The 19,428-nt window shown below is 44.7% G+C and overlaps 1 protein-coding gene across 4 annotated transcripts in view; it reads left to right on the top strand.

Annotated features, from left to right (window-relative positions):
- The first annotated feature begins 8,284 nt into the window (after window positions 1–8,284).
- The window catches only part of IFNAR2 (interferon alpha and beta receptor subunit 2), a 30,500-nt gene continuing 19,356 nt past the window's right edge, over window positions 8,285–19,428 (top strand). Inside the window, exons 1-4 of one of the 4 annotated variants that reach the window (XM_078452825.2) lie at window positions 8,285–8,498; window positions 15,393–15,500; window positions 16,615–16,702; window positions 17,740–17,781. In XM_078452825.2, the coding sequence (XP_078308951.1) occupies window positions 16,648–16,702; window positions 17,740–17,781 (97 nt within the window). In that variant the 5' untranslated portion in view covers window positions 8,285–8,498; window positions 15,393–15,500; window positions 16,615–16,647. Of the gene's footprint in view, window positions 8,499–15,392; window positions 15,501–16,614; window positions 16,703–17,739; window positions 17,782–18,447; window positions 18,567–19,428 lie in introns of those variants that run through there. The other 3 variants (XM_078452826.2, XM_078452828.2, XM_078452827.2) reach the window with 3 other exon arrangements.

Below are 19,428 nucleotides of genomic sequence, written 5' to 3'. Positions count from 1 at the left end.
CAATTCTACGGGTTTTGACAAATGTATAATGTCATGTAGCCACCACTATAGTATCACGTAGGATAGTTACAGCGCCCCCAAGTCCCCTGTGGTCCACTTTTTCTTCCCTACCCTCTTCATACCAAAACACTGGAAACCACTGATCTTTCTACTGTGTCTATAGTCTTGCCTTTTCCAGAATGTCAGGTCATTGGAATCATTACAGCATGTAGCTTTTTCAGACTGACAGGTTTGTAAATTTAGATCCCGCCATGACTTTTTGTCTTGATAGCTTATTTCTTTTTATTACTGAATACTATCCCATTGTACGGATGTGGCCACCATTTGTTAATACGTTAACTTGTGGAAGGAAATCTTGGTGGCTTCCAGAATAAAGCGCTCGTCGATTTTTGCGTGACTACAAGATTTCAACTCATTGTAGTAAGTTCACGTTTGCTGGGTCATATGACGTAAGAGTATGTTTAGCTTTGTAAGAACTGCCCAACTGTCTTCCAAAGTGATTCTACTGTGTTGTACTTCCACCTACAAGGAATGACTCCTTCTACTGCTCCAGGATTTCGGGTTGCCAGTGTTTGGGACTTTAGCCATTCTAATAGGTATACAGTGGTACCTCATTGTTGTTGTAATTTGCCATTCGTTGCTAACAAATGATTTTGAGAACTTTATATGCTTCCTTGTCATCTACCTATCTTTTTTTATGAGGTGTGGGTTCAGATCTTTGCCTCCTTTGTAATTTGGTTGTTCTCTTATCACGTTTTAAGAGTTCTTTGTACATTTGGATACAAATCCTTTATTAGATAAGTTTTGCAAATATTTACTCCCAGCCTGTACCTGGTCTTTTCATGATCTTAACAGTGCCTTTTGCAGAGCAGAAGTTTTTAATTTTTTTTAAATGTTTATTTATTTTTGAGAGGGAGAGAGAGATACAGAGCATGAGCAGGGCAGTGACAGAGAGAGAGGGAACACAGAATCGGAAGCAGGCTCCAGGCTCTGAGCTGTCAGCACAGAGCCCGATGTGGGGCTCAAACTCAGGAACTGTGAGATCATGACCTGAGCCGAAGTCGGACGCTTAACCGACTGAGCCACCCACGCGCCCCAGAAGTGTTTAATTTGAATGAAGTCCAACTTATCAATTTTTTCTTTTGTAGATTGTATCTTTGGTGTTGTATTTAAAATTCATTGGCAAACCTAGGGTCATCTAATTTTCTCCTATGTTATCTTATAAAAGTTTTAGAGTTTTGCACATCACATATGTAGGCCTATGATCTACTTTGAGTTAATTTTTGTGAAAAGTGCGAGGTCTGTTTTTAGCTTCTTTTTTCTTTTCCTTCTTTTTTTCTTTCTTTTCCTTTCTTTTCTTTCTGTGTGTGCGTGTGCGTGTGTGTGTGTGTGTGTATTCAGCTGTTCTAGTACCATCTGTTGGAAAGACTATCTTTCTCCATTGAACTGTCTCTGCAGCTTTGGCAAAGATCAGGCGACTGTATTTGTGTGGGTCTTTCTCTGGACTCTTTGTTCTGTTTCCTTGATCTAGTTGTCTGTTCTTTCACCAAAATCACACTGTCTTGATTATTGTAGTTTATGGTAAGTCTCGAAGCCAGCTAGCTTCAGTCTTCTGTCTTCTTCAGCCATGTGTTGGCTATCTGGGCCTTTTGCCTTTGCACATAAACTTGAGAATCATTTTCTTGATGTCCACAAAACAATCTGCTGTGATTTGATTGAATGCAAATCCAATTGGGAAGAACTAACATTTTAACAATATTGATTCTTCCTATCCATGAATATAGAAATCTCTTTATTTATTTATATATTTTTTTACTTTCTGGCTTCACAATTTTGTAGTTTTCCTTATATACATCTTCTGCATGTTTTGTTACACTTAGAAAAATATTTTACTTTGGGGGTGACAATGTAAATGGTACTGCGCTTTTTTTTAATACGTGTTTTTTCAATTTTTTTTTATGTTTCTTTATTTTTGAGAGGCAGAGACAGACAGAGCGCGAGCAGGGGAGGGGCAGAGAGAGAGGGAGACACAGAATCCACAGCAGGCTCCAGGCTCTGAGCTGTCAGCACAGAGCCTGAACTCATGAACCACAAGATCATGACCTGAGGGACGATTAACCGACTGAGCCACCCACACGCCCCAATGGTACTGTGCTTTTAATTTGAAATTCCAATTGCTCATTGTTGTGTATAGGAAGCAGTTGACCTTTGTATATTAACCTAGTATCCTGCAACCTTGTTATAATCACTTATGACTCTCAGGAGGGTTTTTTGTTTGTTTGTTTGGGATTTTTTGGTGAGTTCTTTGGGATCTTCTACATAATTATGCCATCTGCAAACAGACACCATTTTATTTCTCCCTTCCCAATCTGTAACCCTTCTCCTCCTTATTTGTAGGACTTCTGGCACAGTGTTGAATAGGCGGGAGGGAGAAGTCATCCTTGCCTCATGCCCGATGGTGGGAGAATACAGTTTTTATAATGTTAGCTGTAGGTTTGTTGGTAGATGTTCTTTATCAAGTTAAGGAAGTTTCCTTTTATTCCTAGTGTGTTAAGAGTTTTTGTCAGGAATGAATTTTGGATTTTATTAAATGCTTTTTCTGCATCTATTGATATAATCATGTGATTGTTCTTCTTTAGCCTGTTGATATGATAGCGTATATTCATTTTAGATACGTGGATTTTTGAAGATTGTACAAGCTTTACATAACTGGAATAAATCTCATTTGGACATGGTCTATAATTCTTTTAATCATAGTTGGATTTGATTTGTTAATATTTTGTTGAGAATTCTTACTTCTGTATTCACGCGAGCTATTGATCTGTGGTTTTATTTTCTTGTATTGTCTTTATCTAGTTTGGGTATTAGGGTTATGCTGGCCTCACAGAATGAGCTAGGAAGTGTTCCTTCTACTTCACTCATCTGGAAGAGTTTGCAAGAAATTGTCATCATTTCTTCCTTAAATATTTGGTAGAATGCACAGTGAAACCATCTGGGCCTGGGGCTTTCTTTTTGGAAGATTACCAACTATTGATTCAATTTCTTTAACAGATATAGAATGATTTCAATTATCTATTTCTCTTTGTGTGACTTTTGATAGATTGTGTCTTTCAAAAAATTGGTCTAAGTCATCTAAGTTATCAGATTTATGGGCATAGAAAATTATTCAGAATAGTGCTTTATTATCCTTTTAATATCCATGGGATTAGTAGTGATTGGTCCCTCTCTCATTTCTAATTGTAGTCATTAGTGTCTTATCCTTTGTTGTTGTTGTTGTTGTTGTTGTTGTTGTTGTTGTTTGGTTAGCCTGGCTAGAAGTTTATCAGTTTTATTTATCTCTTCAAAGAACCAGCTTTAGTTGTGTTGATTGTCTCTATTCATTTCCTGTTTTCAATCTCATTGATTATTTCTGTCCTCATATTTATTCATTCTTTTCCTCTACTTGCTTATATTGATCTTCTTTCGCTAGTTTCCTAAGGTGGAAGCTTATTGATTTGATATCTTTCTTCTTTGCACTGCTTCCCACAAATTTCAATAAGTTGTATTTTCACTTTCATTTAGTCCAAACGTTTTCTCATTTCTTCTAAGCCTTCTTCTTTGGCCCAAACGTTTTCTCATTTCTTCTAAGACTTTTTCTTTGGCCCATTTGTTATTTAGAAATGTGTTGTTTAACCTCCAAATATCTGAAGGTTATCTAGCTATCTTTCTATTAGTGATTTTGAGTTTAATTCCATTGTGAACTGACAGCACACTTCGTGTGATTTCTATTTTTTTCAGATTTGTTACGGTGTGTTTTACAGCCCTGAATATAGTCTATTTTGGCAAATGTTCCATGCGAGATGAAGAATAACGTACATTTTGCTGTTGTTGGATGAAATACTCTACAAATGTCAATCAGAGCCAGTTGATTGGTGATGTTGGTCAGCTCAACTATATGCTTACTGATTCTCTGACTACTGGGCTTGTCGATCACTGATAAGGGGGTCATGAAGCCTCTCTAATCATGGATTTGTCTATTTCTCATTGCAATTCTATCAAATTTTGCCTCACATATCTTGACACTTTGTTGACACTTTGTTAGGCACCCACACCTTAAGGATTGTTATGCTTTCCTGGAGAATTGATCCCTTTATCATCATATAGTGTCCTGTTTATCCCTGATAATTTTCTTTGTTCAGAAATCTGCTACTCTGAAACTGACACAGTTACTCCAGCTTTCCTTTGATTCATGTTGGCATGCCATAGATTTCTCCATCCCTTTGCATTTAATCCATCTGTGCCTTATATTTAAAGTAGAGTTCTCGCAGATAACATGTCATTGGGTCTTACTTTTTTACACACTCGGTCTCTGTCTTTTAATTGGCATATTTAGACCATTCACATTTAAGGTTATTATTCACATAGTTGGGTTAAGGTCTACCATATTGGTAGCTGCTTTCTACTCTATTTATACTTGTTCTTTGTTTCTTTTTTTAATCTTCTTTTTTTTAAATTTAAGTTTAGTTCCTTATTTTTTAGAGAGACAGAGACAGCGTGAGCAGGAGGGGCAGAGACACAGAGAGAGAGAGAGAGAGAGAGAGAGAGAGAGAGAGAGAGAGAGAATCCCAAGCAGGCTCCTTGCTGCCAGTGCAAAGCCCGACATAGGTCTCAAATCCATGAAACCGTGAGATCATGACCTGGGCAGAAACCAAGAGCTGGATGCTTAACTGACTGAGCCACCCAGGAGCCCCTTTAATCTTTTACCCTTTTCTGCCTTCTCTAATTTTAACTGAGCCTCTTATATGATTGCCTTTTCTTTCCTTCATTAGTATATCTATTAAAAAGAAGTGTAATCATCAGTGATCGCCCTAGAGTTTTCAATATACATTTACAACTAATCTAAATCCACTTTAAGAGAACACCACACCATTTCATGAGTAGTGTAGGTACCGACCCACAATATGTTTCCAATTCCTCCTCCCCATGCCTCGTAAACTTTATTATTACACATTTCATTTATCCATAAGCTCTAATCACCCAATTCAATGCTATGATTATTATTTTAAATAATAATCTATTAGATCAATTTAGAATAAGAAAAATAAAAGATTTTATTTTACTTTTATTTATTCCTTCTCTAGCAGTCTTTCCATTTTTATACAGGAAAAGTGTCCAACCTATATTATTTTTTTTTCTTTCTGAAGAACTTATTTTAACATTCCTTGCAAGGCAGGTATACTGGCAACAAAACCTTCCATTTTTGTTTGCCTGAGAAAGTCTTTATTTCTCCGTTATTGTTTGAAGGATGATTTTTCTGGATATAGAATTTCAGGTTACTGGGGTGTTTTTTTACTTTACGTCACTCTTCTTGCTTGCGGTTTCTGAAGAAAAATAACATGAAATTCTTACCCTTGCTCCTCTGTAAGGTAAGATGTTTCATTCCTCTGGATTCTTTCAAGGTTTTCTTTTTGTCTTTGGTTTCCTATAGTTTGAATACGAAATGCCAGCATGTAGATTTTTCGGTATTTATTCTTAGTATTGTCTGAGCTTCCTGAGTCTATGATTTGGTGTCTGTCACTAATTTTAGAAAATTCTCAGCCATTATCGTTTCAAACACTGCTACTCTGTTCTCTCTCATTCTTCTCTTTCTGATATTCCTTTCCTACTACAAATGTGATACCTTTCGTAATTGTTCCCCAGTTCTTGGACACTCTGTTCCTTTTTTATTGATTGATTGATTTTTACTTTTTAGTTTGGGAAGTTTCTAATTTTTAAGTTTTGTTTATTTATTTATTTTGAGAGAGCAAGAGCGAGTATGTGCATGAGCAGGGGGAGGTGCAGAGAGAAGGAGACAGAGAAAATCCCAAGCAGGCTCCATGCTGCCAGCACAGAGCTTTATGCGGGGCTCAGATTCACGAACCGTGAGATCATGACCTGAGCCCCAGTCAAGAGCTGGATGCTTAACCAACTAAGCCATCCAGGTGCCCCTAGTTTTGGAAGTTTCTATCCACATATCTTCACACTCACTGATTCTTTCCTTGGCTATGTCCAGTCTACTGATAAGTCTGCGAAAAGTGTTCTTCACTTCTGTTACAGTGTTTTGTTTTGTTTAAATTTCTGGCATTTCCTTTTGACTCTTTCTTAGAATTTTCATCTCTCTACTTACATTACTCATCTGTTTTTTGCTGTTGTTGTTGTTGTATTTTTCCTCCCAACACCAACCAACTCGAATGCCAGCTGGTGTCCTAGAATTCAATTCAACGCTGACACTAAGTACCCAGAACTCACATCAGACTTGGCAGGTGTAAGGCTCAGTCCTCTAAGACTGCCCTCACTTCAGATACCAGTCACAAGTTTTGGGTTCCCGGCCCACCCACCCTTCTCTCCGACTTGACTACAGAGTCAGGGGTTCCCATGACCACCCTGCCAGGTTTGAAAATTCGCTAAACCGACTCACAAAACTCACCAAAGTGCTTTACTTACCATTGCTGGCTTACTGTACAGGATACAACCTTGGAACAGCAGGAGTCAAGTGCAGTTTAACTTTTCCTACGGTTTCCAAGACCCCTGCTCCCTGCACACCTATTCTCTCTCTATATTGGTCTGCCTCTCCGGGTTTCTGGCTGCAGTTTGTGCTGTGATCAAAGAAGAGATTCACTGCTGGATCGAAGAGATTTCCAGTTGGCTCAGCTTTTCTCTTGTGAGATGTGGAGTGACAATTTCTAAGCACTTTACATCTTGGAACGGACCGTGTTTGTTTTTTAAAATCTCTTTCCATGGGACACCTAGGTGGCTCGGCCGGTTAAGGGTCCAACTTCAGCTCAGGTCATGATCTCACAGTTTGTGGGTTCGAGCCCCGCGTCGGGCTCTGTGCTGACAGCTCAGGGCCTGGAGTCTGCTTCTTCAGATTGTGTCTCCCTCTCTCTCTGCCCCTCCCCCACTCATGCTGTGTGTGTGTGTCTCTCTCTCTCAAAAATAATAAAATGAACATTAAAAAAATGTTTAATAAAATCTTTTTTCTGATTATATAAGTAAAAATATTTGGGAATTACACATTTGGAAAGTGAAAAGAAGAACCTAAAAATCACCTTGAGCCGCCCAGTCTATAATTAATCATTGTTAACATTTGTATATATTTCTATTCGTCATGTTTCTATTTGTGGGCATATTTATATTCATAACTATGTTTTTATAAAAGGATGGAGTTCTGTATTGTCTTTCCCCCACTGTCAGGGACTATTTCTGAAGCTTCTCTAAAACTGCTGCTGAACATATTTCCAATGTTGAATGTCTTCTGTGGGGACCCTGACCCGGTGACGAGTTCCCTTCAGGTCTTATGGGGCTGGTGACAATTCTCCTCTTGAAGACTGAGGGTCACACATGAAGCAGACTGACATCCTCTCATGATCACCTCGGTGCCTATTGTAGGGAGGAGGGTCAGCAAACATTAGTTGACTGGACGGGTGCAAATGTCCCCTTTTTCAGCTACAAAAACTATGAAACGTCCTCCTCCCCCTTTCCTGAAACAGAGTCCAGAAAGCCGAAAGTCAGATTGGATGCTCGATGAGAACTTAAGGGGTTCGTGTATTTCTTTTCCTAATCCTTTGAGGGGATTTTCAACATTTCCATATGAGTAGCTTTAATGTTCCAAGCATACATACATTTTCCTGAAAGTTACCTTATATTCTATTTTGAAAATTGCCAATATAAACCACAGATACGCAAAATAACGGGGGACTATCTTTCCTCTCCTACCCTGAACACTTTGATCCGTGGGGGACTGGGGAAACAGGAACGCAGAGGGGAGGACTCACCGATGAGGAGGGAAGCGCATTGACAATATCGGCAAAGGCCTGCTCCAACCTGGAACTACACCAAGCCTTTGCAGCTCGATGGTGGCTACTTTTATCCCTGTTTCATCGATGGGAGCACTGTGATCGGAGTGGCTTAGAGAACCGGCAGGTGCGGGAGCCAGGAGAGAACCCATCCACTCCTTCATTCGTTCACTCATTCATTCATCCCACTTTCACTGAGTAAATAAAAGGTGCTAGCGAGGCTTTGTTCCCAGGGCCAAGCACCGGTCTAACCCCTGAGGATCCCGCAGGAAAGCAAAGCGCACACCCCTTGCCCCCGGGCCCCACGCAGCTCCCGAGGGGAGGGCGCTGGGGGGAGTGGTAAGAGCTGGCTCCGCGCACGTCAGGCGAGTGGCCGATCCCGGGCTCCGCCCCCGGCCCGCGCGCTCCACCTCCCCTAGCGGCCGGAGGCCGGCGCTCGGCGCGCGTACCCAGCGCGGGGACTTTCGCCACCCCGCGGATCGACCCCGGTGTCTTCCCCCGGCGGAGTCTGCGGGCAGCCCCTCGGCCCGCCGGCGCCGGCCGTCACCGCCGCCGGGGCCGCCCGCAGCGCGCATCCGGGCCGCGGGGCTCCCGAGCCGGGTCCGGAGGTGCGAGGACGCCGGCCGCAGGGGCTGGCTCGGAGGCCGGCACCCCCGCGGGGAGAGGCGAGGCGACCCTGCCGAGGTAAACGGGCTGGCGGGGTCGAGGGATGGGGACCGCGGGTGCGCCTGACCTCCCGGCAAACGCCGCTACCCTGCAGCCGCTTCCCGGAATCCCTGCACGCTCCTCGCCTGCCCCGGCTCCTCCTCCTGCTCCTCCTCCTCCTCCCGCCGGGTTCCCGGCTCTCCCCCCCCCCCACCAGCCCCCCCGCCGCCGCGCAGGGCGTGCCAGGCCCCGGCCGCTGTGCCCCGCGTCGTCTGTTCCTCGCCGCCCCCGGGAGCCTTCTTTCTTTGCACCCGGCCCTGCGCCCCACTTTCCCACCAACGGCGCCGGGGACACCCGGGCACTCGCGGCTGCAAGATGTGAGCCGTGGTGAAGTGTGAGGGTCACACGCCCCAAGAGAACCCCTGGAATTAACCAGCCTTTGTGGCCTAGCGGGAGAGGGTCACCGAGGGGCGACGGGGGTGGCGTGTCCGGCGCCCTTCGAGACTCACCGCTTGGAAGCTGGGAGGAGGAGAGGGCGGGGAGACAGAGGAGCGGGCTCGCTGCGGGGGGTGGGGGGGGGCGGGGAATTAGGGGAATCCGGTTCGAATCGATACTGGAGTTCAACCCGGAGAGATCAGCCAGTTCTGTGCAGTTAGAAGTTCGATTCCTCAACACGCTTAGGAGGTGAGCGGCGGCGTTGTTGAAAGACTCTAGACACCCCGCCTCATTTTTTTTTTTTTTCTTTTCTTTTAGTATTTGTTTGATGTCCTTGCTTTTGTTTGGGAAGAGGTCTTAGAAGCTAGTATGACGCGCCAGAGGGCTCTGATCGGAGCCAGACGAGCCCGCCGGGAGGTGCAGACTCCGGGAGCCCTGGAGGCGTCCTACTGACTGTCCCCCGGGGACTAAGACCCTCAGGCTGCCCCCTGCCCCACACCTTGGCGAGGTTTCTAAGCACCCTCCCCCGCCCCCCCCCCCCCCCGCCACGAACTGTTCGGGTTTGGGGAGCAAAGGGGTTCAGAAGGGGAAGCCACACCAAGATGGGCTCTGAAGAAAACATCTTTTAAAATTTCCTAGCAATATGCGCACGTTGATAAAGTTTGACCCGTTTGTTCCAGGAAATGGCTTGAACTTTTTAAGTTCTGTAGTGCACAAGCTGGTTTTTCATTTTAAATTATCAAAAATCTGCACGGCCCTTTTGGTCTTAGCTGTATTTCCTCTCAAATTCCTCCTGTATTTATTTAAAAAGTTAAAATGTGCCCGAAATTGGGTTCCTGGTGCTTTGTCTAAAAACATTTTAGGAGAAGCACAGCCCCACAAGTAGTCTTAGAAGTGAAAATTTTTTTTTTTTTAATGGCTGTTCGTTTTTAGAGAGAGAGCACACACGGGCACAAGTGGGGGAGGAGGAGAGAGAGAGAGGGAGACACAGAATCCAAAGCAGGCTTCAGGCTCTGAGCCGTCAGCAGAGAGCCCCACGCGAGGCCCGAACTCACTAACGGTGAGATCATGACCTGAGCCCAAGTTAGGCTTACCCGACTGAGCCACCCAGACTCCCCTAGAAGTGAAACTTACCTCATCCCTCCTACTTGCACACAGAGCCCTGGTGAACTCATTTTCCCATTATATTGATAAACCCTCGACCTATTAAAGAGCCAGCGGCATATATATTCTTGGCTACCAGTCATCCTATTTTACTAAACCTAAATGCCACTGAGTGTAGGATGCGCTTTTATGTAACCAAGTAAGAAAAAAAAAAAAAATGCATTCTGATTTCGGAGGGGTTTGGATGTCAGAAAGAAATGCACATTTTATAATCTGTAAAAGGTAATCTGCACGAAAGCAGAGCCTGACAGTACTTTCCCTGAGGACTCTTCATTCCTAACGAGAATGAAACCTCGGAGACATTCATGACTCCCTGACGACCAATGATATGCCAGGCGTCAGGCCAGATAGAAGAAAAGACCGTTATGTTCTCCACCAGGGGACTGGAGGCAGCAAGTTCCTTGAGGGCTGTCTGTCTGTCTGTCTGCATGTTCTAAATGGCACACGATCTGGGAAGAATAAGAGAACAGTAGTTCCCTGGGAGAGCAGGTGGGCTTTAGTAACAGTCATGAGAAGTCCAAAGAAGAGAAAAAAGAGAGAGAAATGTAGAAGGGAGCAGTTGAGAGCCACTGAACATTGTCTCTGGAGCCAGCAGGAAAACGAGGGCACTTAGTTTCCCCATAAGCCAGGGTACATAGGAGAGAGACGCTTAAGCATCATTCTTGTTCTAATGCTGAGGGTTTAAAAAAAATTTTTTTTTTTTAATTTGAATGTACCCATCCACCAGAAACTCTCCTGGTAAGTCAACAACAATCTTAAAAAGGCTCCCTAATACACAGGAAAGAAGCAAACAGGGCCTTCTGAGCAAGGGGCAGTGGTCAGAGGCAGTGAGATGGGGATTGTCAGCTAGGGGAGGGGGTCGCAGAGAAAGGCAGTGCCAGAAGCAAAACCATTCCGAGGACCCTGTGGTTGGCCCCGCCTCACCTCCCCATCCCCCCACCCCCACCAGAGGGAGGCCCTACCTCACCTCCCCCATCCCAGCGTCAGGCCTTGGGGCTCTAGAAACTGCCCGGTCTTTACAGAACAAACTCGAATCTGGTGTGGAAGGCAAGGAGGTTAAAATTTCAGTCCACTCTATCACAGTAACCGATGACAAAGCCATCTAAGTACCAGCAAGGTGAACAGAAGTGGGGTGTGGTGGCTGGATAAAAAGGAAGGGAAAAACAAAAACAAAAACAAAAACATAGCCCGCAAGGAGTCTTACTAAAAAAATAATATTACTCCTAGATTAGTAGAAAATTGTTTCCAATAGCCTTATATCCTACGAGTTGGTAAAAATACGAATTCAGTAAAATAAACTCAAAGGTTAGAATATTTTAAAATGTGATGGAGACGGAGTTGCAAACTTAAGCAGATAATTTGAGCACCCTAGAAACATAATTGCAGAAGAAATAAGAAGAAAGAACAGGATACTTTTGAAAATAAAGACATGTTTAATAGAGGAAAGGTTTGATTTAAGCCCAATGAATGCAAATGAAAAGAAAAAGATCAAGTCAATTAGGAAGAATCTCCATGTGGAAATTAAAAAAAAGCACAGTCAAACATTAAGATAATTGGGATCCCTGTCATACAGAAACCAGCAAATGGGACAGAAGATGCAAATAAAAGTAAGTTAAAAGAACTTTTCTTGAAATGAAGAAAAAATGGCCTGTAGGTCAAAAGAACATTTTTTCAGGAAATTGCCATTTTCCAAATATTCATATGGGAATGCTGAGCCCCAAGATATCTTTAGTGATTTCAATTAAAAAAAAAAAAAAGAATTCTTTTAGGAATCCAGGAAGAAAAAGTAAATAAAAGAAGGGCAAGCCAAATCAAGCTGGCCTCAGACGTTCTAGTGCTAAATTCCAGAATATGATGGTTCTGAGAGAAACATTCTAAATGGAGGAGACTGTCCCCAGGAGGGTATTTCATCCAGCTTAGATGTCACTCAAGGTAATCAATAGGCAGGCCTTCTCAAATATAAAAGAGCAAAGGGAATTCAAGACCCAGTGAGCTCTCTTTGGGGGAGGGAGGGACTACTGGATTAGAAAAATCCAGCAAATAACAAGTTAAGAAATAAATCAAACTAAAGACCCCAGACGTAGAGAACTCACACTCAAAAGGACTGTTGGTGAGTGTTGATCTAAATGTAGAATTAATACCAGACATGTTTGGAAATTGTAGGTAGAAAAAAATGTGATCGTTATATAAATCTAGACACAAAAAACAATAAAGCAAAAAAAAAAAAATAACAATAGGAATAAGGAAATAGGGGAGGCAGATGGGAGGAAAAAAGAGAGTAGCAACATTCTCATCTTTGAAAGCACGGATCAATAAATACGGTTTAATAGTAAACAGTGCTGGGGGCGCCTGGGTGACTCAGTTAAGCATTTGACTTCAGCGCAGGTCATGATCTCACAGTTTGTGAGTTCAAGCCCCACATCAGGCTCTGTGCTGACAGCTCAGAGCCTGGAGCCTGCTTTGGATTCTGTGTCTTCTCTCTCTGCCCTTGCCTGCTCGCGCTCTGTCTCTCTCTCTCAAAAATAAATAAGGATTTTTTTAAAATAAAAAAACATAGTAAGCAGTGCTGGGAACATATGCTATCCTAACTTCCCAATGTCTTCCATAACTGTTTTTTCTAAACCTTAGAAGAATATTTTAGGAAATTACTCTGTCTTACAGAAGAGAATAATTTAAATTTCAACCATCCCTTCGGTCTTTCCTTCAGTTTTGTTCCAAGTACAATTAAATTTAGACAGAAATGTGTGTGTGTGTGTGTGTGTGTGTGTGTGTGTGTGCGCGCCCACACACGCACATGCGCATAGAAAGATGTCTGGGATTATGTTCACCTAAACTTAATGATGGAAACATCTGGATGCTGGAATTTGCACTTTCATACATTATTTTTAATGTTTCTTAATGAGCACAGAAAAGAAATTTTACAGAAACAAGAAAGACGTTTGAAAAATAAACTGGAAACCAACATGCCAAGATGCTAACAGTGGTTCATGCTGGGTGGTAGAAATAAGGATGATTGTTACTTTCTTCTTTGTGCTTTTTTGGGGTTTTTTTCCCCTGATTTCCAGGAAAAAAATTATGTAATTGTGTTTGCGTAGTATTTCTGAATTCAGTTCATTCATGACTCCCTGACGACCAATGATATACCAGGCGTCAGGCCAGATTGAAGAAAAGACCGTTATGTTCTCCTTCAGGAGACTGAGGCAGCAAGTTCCGTGGGAGCTGTCTGTCTGTCTGTCTGTCTCTGCCTAGGAGGAGCTGGAATTCAGAGAAGGGGCCCAGGAAGTCAGCAGTGTTTGTTGACATGTCAGAGGCAAGGGTTGCTCTGGGCGAGCCACACCCAGAGCTGGCTTGCAGGGGACAGTGATTTCCAGAGAAACCTAGAAAGGCTGATGACAGCCTTGAATTCAACCTGCGACACTTGCTTGATGCCTTGTTAGGTGACAGTGAGCTACAGACGGGGCTGGCCACAGAATTTGCAGGGGCCAGAGCAAAATAAAAATGCAGGGCCCATGTGTTTAAAAAGCAAGAAGCATCACGAAGGCATTAAAATACAAAGCTTTTTCTTTTCTTCCACCTTCTCGGTCTCTCAACTGGTCACTTTGGTATTTGCCATTTAAATGTCGTCCTGAGTAAAAAAATAAATAAAATTTGAAATTGTCAGCAGGAGCTTCAACCTTTCTGCTTTGTATGGTGCAAACGCACAGATCTAAATGCAAACGTAAGCGCGTTTAGTTCATGTGGGGAGTCACCGAATTACACAATTGGCAACTCAAGCACATTTTGAGAGGGTACCTCGAACTAGCCAGGAGAAGCAAACTCAAGCCAGACGAGGGAGGGTGGCAAGGAGAAGAGAGGTCCCCCCCAGGCACACAGCCCAAGAAGCATTCCCTGGGTTACCGTCAGGGCCAGTGAGGCTCCCTGCAGGTGCCCGATGCCACTCTGCCCCTTGCGACTCTGGGCACACATGCACTTGGGCCTGAAGGATGCCAGGATCGCTCTCTGCTACCCGCCCTGCACTCCGGCCTGGGGTGGGCTCTGGGAAGTCCAGCCCTGAATCTCTCCTTCCCAAGGACCTGCTATCTCAACCCATAGCTCACTGGCAATGCCCAAAGGTCTTTAAACCTCTGCCCCTGGACATGCTAGGTACCTGATCAAGGCTGACCTAGATGCTTACCACCCCCAGTCCAGCTAGTCGCCCCCCCCCCCCACCGCCCTGGGCAAAGCAGGGCCCTGCCAGCCTGGCGCAGGAGCAAATTCCACTCTGCCTGGCCCCTTCTCTGTCTGCTTACACACCAGGAGGGTGTCAGTGCAACGTGGGACTTTCCAACAGTGTGACCCAGCTGCCACCCCACACGAAGGGCATCAATGGTGCCCAGCGTCCAGAGGCGGCGGGGGGCAGGGGGTGAGACCAAGCGTGAGCTGAGACTACAAACTCACCATGTGTCCAATGGCCCATCAGACTTCACTACCAAAACATAATTTCAACGCTACAATTATTAAGAATTTCAAGGCAGCCATTGGAGAGCAGTAAACCGAGGGTGGACCCTTTTTCGTGTAGGACCTGGGCACAGAGATGGGGGAAGAGCAAAGCCAGCCCTTCCTAATGACAACAGCTTTGCTCTAGAAAGCTGATTTGTAGTCAGGGAGAGGTTTAAGGCACCTCATTAACAACCCCAGACAGGATGCCAAGACAGGAAATGAGATTTTCCAAGCAAGCAGGAAATCTAGTTACTAGTCATTGAGTTCGAAGTAGAGTATGGGCCATCAGGAATAAAGGGGAGGCGACATCCCCTGGCCCACAGGGGGTGAGGACTTCTAATTGTGTAATTGTGTGTGTGTGTGTGTGTGTGTGTGTGTGTGTGAGCCATTGAATAAACCCGAATGTTCCACAGATGTAGAACAAAGGTGAAGACTTACCGTCAGGCAAAGACAGAGGGTTGAGAAGCCGCAGGGCAGATGTTCAAGTGTAAGGGAGTCCCGTCCCCCCCCCCCCACCCCCCTGTGGCATTCTACACTCTAGCTGCGGCCAGCTTCTAGGGAGTGTCCACAGCCCTGCAGGCCCTCCTTCGGGGAGTAATGGTGGGAGATGACGTCTTGTGTCTCAAAGATCCCTGTAGACACTCTAAACGGGTGCAGTCTTGTGGGACAGGTTGTAAGCAGAGGAGCCTAGATAGCTCATGGGTGGGGGAGTCTGCAGCAGGGAAGGCATCTTTGACTTGGAATCTCTCGGATTCCTGTAGAATACCCGGATGGGACCTGTTACCTCATAGTCGAGAGGACTTTTTCATGTTTTGAGCTTGAACTCAGGTCTGCCGCCCCGTGGCCCTTTTCCAGTTTCAGCGCGGGGGCTTGATGCCTGCTACAAGTGTTGGGAGGACAGGACACCCAGAACCTATGGGGCGCAGTTGCTTGGATGGAGACAAAAGCCCTGAGGCAGAGAAGGTAACTAGGACTCACAATGCGGATGCCAAGAAAGAAAATACCTTTAAATCTGAAAACAGACAACTCAGAAACGAATGCATGAAACTAATGCGTGAACTTGGGATTCTGTGTCTTCCTCTCCTTCTGCCCCTCCCCTGCTTGCACTCCGTCTTTCTCTCTCTCTCTCTCAAAAGTAAACATTAAAAAAATTAAAATAAAATAAAATGGAACACCTAGGGGCGCCTGGGTGGCTCAGTCAGTTAGGCATCCGACTCTTGGTTTTGGCTCAGGTCGTGTTCTCAACTGTTTGTGAGTTTGAGCCCCCCATCAGGCTTCATGCTGACAGCATGGAGCCTGCTTGGGGTTGGTTCTCTCTCCTTCTCTCTCTGCCCCTCCCCCCGCTAGCTCTCTCTGTCTGACATCTCAGAGCCTGGAGCCTGCCTCAGACTCTGTGTCTCCCTCTCTCTCTGCCTCCGCCCCGCCCCCCCCCCCATGCTCTGTTTCTCCCTCTTCTCTCTCTCTCTCAAAAATAAAACATTTTTAGGGGCACCTGGGTGGCACAGTCGGTTAAGCGTCCGACTTCAGCCAGGTCACGATCTCGCGGTCCGTGAGTTCGAGCCCCGTGTCAGGCTCTGGGCTGATGGCTCGGAGCCTGGAGCCTGTTTCCGATTCTGTGTCTCCCTCTCTCTCTGCCCCTCCCCCGTTCATGCTCTGTCTCTCTCTGTCCCAAAAATAAATAAAAAACGTTGAAAAAAAAAATTAAAAAAAAATAAAACATTTTTAAACAAGAAGGAGAAATAATATATATTTGGTTTTGCTTATACATAAAGATGTGAAGGACTCACCAAAAAATTAATAGAAGTAGTTTTCTGAAGGAATCAAGACCTTTTGCTCTTTGCTTTTGTGTATTTTTGGAAGCGAGTAACTCTGTCGCCCATTCAAAAATTAAATTTAAAACTTCTCCCAGAGCTAGATAGGGAACTGGTCCCAGGTCCAGCTCCTGGGAAGGCAGAGGAAGCCTGGAACAGGAAAATTCCTGTTCCTCCCACGTTGTCCTGTCTTTGTCCTTTTTTATCTTTTGTAATTTAAGTAAACACTTCAGCATTTGGATCACCTGATATCTATTTCCTTTCAGATGTGAAAGGAAAGAAAAGACTTGATACCAAAGATGCTTTGGAGCCAGAATACTTCCTGGATTAGACCCCGTGATTTGTATCCCGTGGGTAAGTGTCACTTTTGTCCCAGTGCTCCTAGGGCCAAGCCAGCAGCCACCCCACCACCCGGAGCCCTGTTGGGGGTAGCAAACGGCTTTCCCTGATGAGGGGCCCAGTATCAGCCCATCCGGTGCCAAGAGCCAAATGGAACGTAGGTAGGAAAACAAACAACTAACTAAGAGTGACTTCAGGCTCCACAGTGACGGAGAATATCCTCGTGAGCAACCTCAAGAGCAATTTCTCTTAATACCCTCATTCTAATCCAGGGAGGGGTTTATCACTCGACTCCCATACTTAGGAGGAGGCCAAACCCCTTATCTCCTACCATGTCACCAGACTGAGAAGTCATTCCTGAACTTTGGCTTCCGTGTTTCTATCATTGATTTTTTTTTCTCTCTCTGTCATCCTGGTCCACTTTTTCTCTACCTTTCTTTTGATTCTATTTCACTATCACCGTGTCGTCTGTTCCATAGCTCATAGGTAGGGGATCCATGGGCGGTATACTTCTCCCCTGAGCAGACGGCCCAGGCACGGGGGCGTGTAACCTCCTTGGCCTCCGCGTCCTAAAAATGCCTGCAACCCCTCCCCTCCCAAGTCACTGTGTCATCCCGAAAACAAATGAGGGCCCCCAAATCCCATCAGTTTTCTTCCTACGCCTCCTACACCACCCTTGGCAAACATCTTTACCTTTAACGTTTCTTAACCAACAACATGCCTGTGTATTCATATTCTGAGACTTTTTCCAGGCAGGTAAATGCTTCTCGGGACATTCTCTCAACCAACCAGCCCTGGAATTAGCACCAGCTCCCAAACAGAGCTTATTTTGGATTCACTCAGGTTGAAAGCCTTGGGCCATGTGCTGCTGATACAAACAGTGACCTTCCAAGAACCCTTTACTGGAGCATTTTTTTTCTTAACACATGGATGTCGCAATCCAACGTTAATTAAGCCATGTGTACAAAAGAATGCCAGACCCAGAGCAATAATTACAAATTGAGCCTGGAGAGAGTATTTTTGCTGGTCTAATATTTTTTTCTTCTTCCTAGTGTATATCGGCCTCATGGTTGGTGTGGTATCGGCGTGGCCTGGTAAGAGATTTTCTTGGCTTGGCTGAATTTCGTGTAAGGGACAGAGGATTGGGGTGACCATTCAGAAGTCTAAAATGCGGGGAGCTTGATTTCTGATCCCAGATCTGTTGCCCATTTTTGTCTGAATCCTTTTTCCCAGATTTTCTCAAATACTCTCCTTTTCTCTGTCAAAGGAGCCAACAGTAGCCACATTTTCTCATTTGTCTCTCAAAACTCTTATAAGAAATTAACACCAGAGATCATTTTATTTATTTTTTTTAATGTTTGTTTATTTACGTTCAGTGGAAGAGAGAGTGCCTGTGAGCAGGGGAGGGGCAGAAAGAGAGGAAGAGAAAGAGAATCCCAAGCAGACTCCACCTTGTCAGCACAGAACCCCACTCAGGGCTCAAACCCACGAACCGCAAGATCACCACCCAGGACCGTGACCTGCAAGGTCAACCTGAGCCGACATCAAGAGTCAGACCGGTAACCGACTGAGCCACCCACGTGCCCCACACCAGAGATCATTTTAAGACTCCTTAAAAGAATTTTCAGGGGTGCTTGGCTGGCTCAGTCAGCAGAGCGTGTGACTCTGGATCTCAGGGTTGTGAGTTCAAGCTCCATGTTGGGTGTATAGATTACTTAAGAATAAAATCTTTAATAAAATCTTTAAAAACATTTTTAAAGGAATTTTCAACTTAAAGCCCCTTCATCGAAGATTGAGGAGACAGACTATGCCAAACAAAAAACAACCCGGACATAATTTCCCTTTAATTTGCATTCTTACACCTGTTATCTGGTGCCAGGTAAAGGAAAATAATTTTTTTGAACTAAACACCTTGCCTACATATATAAATCTGCCCCCATAATCTCACTGTGCATTAACTATATATCCAACCTTGTGATGAGCACAGAGGACGAAGAGTTCGAAGTCAAGAAGCAAAGGCCCTAGGTCCTAACTACTGGAAGCTTCAAGAATCATAAAAAGTGAATTTGGAAAAAAAAAAAAAAAAAGACTTGCATTTAAACAGGATTTGACAACTATAGCTTTATTTTTTTTTTAATGTTTTTATTTATTTTTGAGAGAGAGAGAGAGAGCAAGCGGGAGTGGGGGCGGGAGAGAGGGGGAGGGGGACAGAGGATCCAAAGCAGGTACTGACAGCAGAGAGCCCAATATGGGGCTCGAATTCACACACTGTGAGATCTTGACCTGAGCCAAAGTTGGACACTTAACCCGACTGAGCCACCCAGGTGCCCGACAGGTACAGCTTCAGAGTCTCATTTACCGCTGCCTCTTCCCAGCTGCATAATATTGTATAACCCAACTCTCAGCCTTACGGTTTGTAGGATGAGTCTCTTAACAGCACCCACTTCAGCATTGCTGCCCAGATTCAATGCCTGGAAAGGGACAGTCTAGGCATACATTTATCTGTCCCTTCCTTCCATGACTGGGGGACAAGTGCGGTGGAAGATTCAGTGGAGGGAAGGCAGGCAGAGGGCTGAGCGAGCTGCTTAGGGGACTGCAGAAAGAGGTGGAGTGGAGTTGAGAGAATGAGGTGGCCCGGGACAGGATAACATAGATCATTTTGATTCAGCGGGCCACTGAGAGTCCATGATAATTAAGCGTGAGCCGAAATTCTGCTTGCACAGTGCCGAGTTCCTGCATCC

Source organism: Panthera onca, chromosome C2, assembly GCF_046562875.1.
Source record: "Panthera onca isolate mPanOnc1 chromosome C2, mPanOnc1 haplotype 2, whole genome shotgun sequence".
NCBI classification, from domain to species: domain Eukaryota; kingdom Metazoa; phylum Chordata; class Mammalia; order Carnivora; family Felidae; genus Panthera; species Panthera onca.
Note: the sequence above shows the minus strand (reverse complement) of the source record. Positions and strands in the feature narration are given on the sequence as shown.